Consider the following 6,305-nt stretch of genomic DNA (forward strand, 5'->3'; position numbering starts at 1 on the left):
ACTACGGGGGAGAGGAGACACAAAGTTAGTAATGTGTAATGGTGGCATATAGAAGCATAGGGAGAGAGAGGAGAGGAGAGAAGAGGAGAGCAGGAGGGGAGGGGAAAGAAACTCAGAGCATCATGGGGTCCCCCAGCAGCCTAGGCCTATAGCAGCATAACTAAGGGAAGGCTCAGGGTCACCTGATCCAGCCCTAACTATAAGCTTTATCAAAAAGGAACGTCTTAAGTCTAATCTTAAAGGTAGAGAGGGTGTCCGCCTCCCGAACTGAGACTGGGAGTTGGTTGTTGCTCGCCCCACTCACCTTGTCCCCTCTCTCTCTTTGTCAGGTGAAGCCTCTCATATGGATTGAGAGCGTGATCGAGAAGTTCTCTCACAGCCGTGTGGAGATCAAGGTGAAGGTAATCATGAGTGAAACACAAACACACACCCTTCACTAAAACCTGTTCAGTATTTATGAGACATGCATCTCAGGCAGATTACTGCTTACCATCTGTTTGGAGCACTGATGGCTGTACAGACTCAAAATAACAAGCAGTGCTGTGCATAATCATGAAGGCCTTGATCTGAATTTGGATGTGCACTCTCCTTTGTTGTAAAGGTCTCAGATAACATTTGACCTCTGTCTTCTGTCACTTTCCGCAGGCTCGGAGTCAGTTTAAGACCCGATCCACTGCCAACAACGTGTCCATTCTGGTGCCAGTGCCCAGTGATGCTGACTCACCCAAATTTAAGACCAACACAGGCAGCGCCAAGTGGGTGCCTGAGAAGAGTGTGGTGATGTGGAACATCAAGTCTTTCCCTGTTAGTGTGGCATAAACAAAATATCATCCACAGTAAAATAGTGCATGTTGATGCTGCAGAGCAGTGTTATTCTTTTCCTTCACTATCAAGTTTTAAACAAATGTCAAAAATTCAGTGTTTTTCTGTCAATATGGGGTGCTGTGTGTACATTAATGAGGAAAAAAAAGAACTTAAATGATTTTAGCATATGGCTGTAATATAACAGAGTGAAAAATTTAAGGGAGTCTGAATACTTTCCGTACCCACTGTACATATCTACACAAGCTTAAATTGGTTTTGGTGTCAAAAATCAAGTTATCACATTGTTATCAACCTTCCACTCACCCATGGCTACATCTGATCTCTCCAGTTTTTGCTGTCCCTTTAACAGTTTCATTACCAGTCTGTGCTATCACCAAAATATAAACTCTTGAAAAATTGCCTTCTAAAACAAGAGAGCATTAATTCACTTGAGGTTCCTTTTATCTCTTGGGCTCTGATATCTCCTCAGTAATTCATTACGCCGTCAGCCTGTCGTGAGGGTTAAGAATTGCCATTACTGGTGACATTGTTATCCAGCGTGCGTACGACTCTGCAGAACATTTTTCTCTGTCACTCCCAACCTTTGACTGCTGTGAAGTTGTATATTCTCACGTGAAATTTTGTTTAACTAGTAATGTCTGATGGAGGTTCAAAGAAACAAACACAAAGCAGCCGTTTCTTGTAATAAGAGAGAGATAAACAGAATGATCCAAAGTCCATCAGCCTCCTGCCCATCCGGTTATTTACAACTCTGTTCTGCAAACATCGCCATTCCTTAAAAGGGGCAAGTGTATAAAACCTGTTTTCTCAATTAGCTTCTTACTGTGACAAACAGGGTCCCACATGAATACACAATTCTCTGCCAAAGTTACAACAGTTTTGGTTATTTCCAAGACAGTGTTTGTGTTTCAGCTCTTGTCACTGATTTGAAATGGGTAGGGCTCAGCTGACAAATGTGATGTGACATACAACAACATGCACCATTCAACAAAAAGATGAGAAACCTATAAAGAAAAGTAGGTTAGATTGAGACTAATCTCCTATAAAGGTTGCTCATTTAGTTGTGAATCATAAATGTTACAGGTAAATAGTGATTTGAAAGAAGTGTTTCAAAATGATTTCCAGCAAATAAAACCAAAGCACAAAATGACAAACTCAGTGATACTGTAGGACGATGCGATTGCTGTGATGAAGAATGATTAACCTGTTCTATGTTTTTATAATCTAGATGTGTTTGGCAAGTGCTAAATCCCATAAATCTGACTCACTTTAGTGTGACATGAGTCATCGTGCTTTGCCATGAATATAAAGTTTGTTTTGATTTCAGACTGTTGCATTAATTGGAGTAAACCTTTTCATCTGAGAGCTAATATCACTCAGAATGTAATGTTTTACAAATACAATAACAGATTTGTGGTCTTTTCTCTTTCTCTCTCTGTGTGTGTGTGTGTGTGTGTGTGTGTGTGTAGGGTGGTAAGGAGTATGTAATGCGGGCACACTTTGGGCTACCCAGTGTGGAGAGTGATGAGCAGGAGATGAAGAGGCCAATCACAGTTAACTTTGAGATCCCCTATTTCACTGTGTCTGGAATTCAGGTGGGCTCCTGTGTTAACACTTATTAAACAGATTCTAAGAATCCTACTTCCTTGTCTGTTCACACGTGGCTGCACTACAATGAGAATGCAAATGGGTTTTCAGAACTGTTCAGAAGAATCAGGTTTATAAAAAGATAATTTTATATGAGAGAGTGAAATGATAATATTAACTGACTCTGCTCCCCAGGTGCGTTACCTAAAGATTATAGAGAAGAGTGGTTACCAGGCATTACCATGGGTGCGCTACATCACGCAAAGTGGAGGTAAGAACACACACACTAAAATAGACCCATACACCAAGAAACCCTTACAGACACACACCGCTGATCTGGGGCTACTTCGTCTTTCTCAATTTTTTTTAAAAGGCTTTTTGTGCCTTTTGCCTTTATTTGACATTTTACAGGCTGGAGAAAGCCACTGTATATCGGTGAGTCTGCAGTAGAATCCTAATTAGTTTCAATGGGTGACAAATGGAAATTGAAACCCAATACCTCTGCTGAGCCACTGTCAAAAATCCTTAAGTTTCATAAATGCCATATGCCCCAGGAATGAACCTGACACCATTACATCAATCATTTCCATTACCTAGTGTAATCAGGTACGAGTCAAGGGCTGCAGAGGTTGAATGTTACCACTGACTGCCAGGAGCCTCCCACGGTGGTACTCAGCAAATGCCAAGGTTACTAAGGAAGCAAAGGAGAGTGGGATAGAAAGGAGAAGGGTAAAAGATGAGTACAAGTGAGAGAAAGGAGGGTGAAGTTAGGGGGGCTGGGGAGAAGGCTATCAATGTTCTCTTATTGTTACCATCAGCAGTACAGGGAGGGGGAGAAAAGACGGGGATGATCACATTTCACTCAGGACTACACAGACACACTCACACTGATTACACAGTACCTCGATACTGTAGACTTACTGTGCTGACTTATTAATGAGTGATGAACATGAATTTACCAGTCACACTATACAGCAGCAAGCGACAACTTTAGACTACCACTCTAAATTGCCCATAGGTGTGACCGGTGTGTCAGCCCTCCCACAGTGATGCAGATAATGGATGGATGGATACTGTATGCAGTATTTTCTGTTCATCTGTACAGAACTGCACTCTGCTCTTGATGGGGTGGAGGTCAGGGCTAGGTCAGACTAGTCAGGTTATTGCTCTCCAAATTGAGAAAACCATTTCTTTAGAGAGCTGAAGTCATGATGTCACACTCAACCCAGGGTCTATTAAAATACGGTGACTTCTGTAACTCAGTGCCATCTCTCATTTAGCATTTCTGTAATCGGCCTCTCTGAAAAAGTTAAATGTGTTCCTGGCTTGTTCATATTCTAAGCCAAATTGTCATCCGGTACAGCACTTGCCATCAGAAAGAAGCGCCCCTCAAATCACTCATGGACTCACCTCTTTTGCTGAGCCATGACATTAACTTTGGATGGTCTTGGGCTTATGGCAAATGGTGCTTGTTAAAGGTAGCTAAAACAAACCAACCGAATGAGCAACAATATTAGATTGTTCTCAAAATATATATATTATCAATAATATAACACACAGTTGAGCATGCTATACTGTTTTCCTACTTCAGGAATAGAACCCAGAAGCTTCACTTCAGCTCGCTGTAGACCCAACTCTGACCACAGGCGTTGTCATGTTCAAACAGGAATCAGGTTCCTGAATTGTTGCTAAAATGTAAAACATGGAATTGTCTAAAATACTGTTGTGTTTTAGCACAAACATTTTCTTTTAATTGGAACCAAGATGTTCGAACCCTGAAACAAAACCTCAGAAGTTGTTGACAAGAATGTCCACATACGTTTGACTGTAAAGTGTTATCAGCTACTGAACAATCTTGGATACATGTTATTGCTAATTGGAAACACTGAAAAGTCTGAAAGGGAGTTAGTGTATTAAATATTGGTGACATGATTTATTTAGTATTAGTGAAATTCTTGTGTAGGGATTTAATAGGGCTTATATTTACAGGGATGATGAGGGGAAGAAAGCTGTGTGTTTATACTCTGCTGTTGCATTTCTTGGCAGATTACCAGCTCCGGACAAACTAAAGGGCACAGATGCTGCTAGACGAATGGATATTTTCTCGCCTTCTTCCTCTCTTCTCTTCTATCTGTTTCTCCGACCCCCCCGTCTCCCATGGACAGCAGAGGACAAGTGCAGGAGGACGTATGACATTTTCACACACTCTCAAAGGAAACAAGACATCATCCCCTTCTCTAGGACTAACTCACCTCAGGGGGGACCTGTAATTTATTTTTAAGGGTTCCTCAGGACTCAGTAAAACAATTTTAATGTGCGAATAATGAACTGATTACTTTGTGACACTGTCTTGTTCTGGCACGTTCTCATTTCCTCACTTTTAAATATGATATCCCTTGGGAGCGGAATTTGGGGAATGCCACATTATTTGTCATCTTTCCTCAGAAGAAAATATATTAAAATATAGAATTTCAAACCCGTCCACTGAAACATGCAGCTTTCTACTGTGTAACATGTAATCCATCAGATGACTCAGTGCCAGTACACAGTAACTGTGATGGAACATTATCAGTTTTTATTTCTCAAAGAGCCATGATGTTGTGGATTGGTGATTTTTGTTTGTTTTTGTTTTTCCCCTTCTAAATCAATAGTGTGCCATGTACTCCAGTGAGACCTCTTTTTTTTATTTTGTAAAGGTCACATGTTACTACAGCCAGCATTTTAACCACCACATCTGTCAGCACCTTTAACTGTTAGGGTGTTTATTCCTTTTGTTTAATTCATGTTTTGCCCTTAATCTAAACATTTTTTTTTTTACCTGTAGGCCTGGACACTGTTACTCAGTTCTTAATTTTTATCTCTCTCAATATTTTGCACTAATCATATTGTTAATTGCCTTGAAAATGCCTATTTCTCATCACCTTTAGCACTGTTAACATAATCCCCAGTGCATGGAAACTTAATACCAGTGACCAGATCAATGATTAATAAGGTGCAATATTGTCAGAGGCATTGGCAGCGTAATTCAACACCATCGACACACTCCCAGGGGGCCTGTAACCTTGTCCTTATGCTCAACATCAGACTGAGGAAGAGACCTAAGGAGTGAGCATTGTGAACAAATGTTTGTCAGATTTCTGTCTGTTTAAACTGTACTAGTTCGTCCCATGTAGAAAATGTTTTAAAGGATATGAAAGGGAGTTCAGGAGGAGGGGACAGGACCCATGTAGAATAAACTAGAGGGATTTCTTTCTTAGCAGAATCTGAGAATATTGACAATATGGTGAGATAATTGTTTTTCCATGACTCTATTTTTTATATGTTGACCTCCCCAGGCCTCACTTCTTTTTCCCAGCAGTCTGTGGTGTAATTCACTCCCTCTGTAGTACGTGCGTTGCACCACAGCAGCTCGGCTGCACTGCCAGCAGCACAGAACAGTGTCCTGACTTGTCTTATAGCATCTCTGCTGTTACGTACCAAACCCTCTCTTACAGTCGGTCCAGGTTCTTGTCTGGGGACATATTTAAGATACCACTGAGTAGTTTTAATAAGTGTGTGTGTTATCATAATTTTTTAATTAATTTATCAACTGTTAGTCTATAGGAAACAAAGGGGTATATTTGGAAATAAACATTTTTGTATCTTGGAATTTTTTTAAATGTTGTGTAGCTCCCAATAAAGAATTGAAATTATGAATAACTTAATGCAGCTGTGAAATAGAACATTATGTGCAGATCAGCTATGAGCTCTCTATGAACATTTAACTCCTAATATCCTATACAAGATTTTTAGTTTTGTCTTATTGAAAGCAAAAAGTAATGTATTAATTAAGTTAGAATTATTCAGCTAAAGAACTAGTTTTCAGTTTTGATGCAATGGAGTGAAAAGCTGTC

At 40.2% G+C, this 6,305-nt stretch overlaps 1 protein-coding gene across 1 annotated transcript in view; it reads left to right on the forward strand.

Moving 5' to 3' along the window:
* ap1m3 (adaptor related protein complex 1 subunit mu 3) overlaps nucleotides 1-6,122 on the forward strand; it is a 20,126-nt gene extending 14,004 nt beyond the window's left edge. Inside the window, exons 8-12 of the mRNA XM_020602924.1 lie at nucleotides 330-401; nucleotides 646-804; nucleotides 2,295-2,420; nucleotides 2,608-2,683; nucleotides 4,459-6,122. Of these exons, the coding sequence (XP_020458580.1) occupies nucleotides 330-401; nucleotides 646-804; nucleotides 2,295-2,420; nucleotides 2,608-2,683; nucleotides 4,459-4,481 (456 nt within the window). The 3' untranslated portion in view covers nucleotides 4,482-6,122. The remainder of the gene's footprint in view (nucleotides 1-329; nucleotides 402-645; nucleotides 805-2,294; nucleotides 2,421-2,607; nucleotides 2,684-4,458) is intronic.
* Nucleotides 6,123-6,305: the final 183 nt, after the last annotated feature.

The sequence above is a fragment of the Monopterus albus genome, unplaced genomic scaffold, assembly GCF_001952655.1.
Source record: "Monopterus albus unplaced genomic scaffold, M_albus_1.0 scaffold58.1, whole genome shotgun sequence".
In the NCBI taxonomy this organism is placed as follows: Eukaryota; Metazoa; Chordata; class Actinopteri; order Synbranchiformes; family Synbranchidae; genus Monopterus; species Monopterus albus.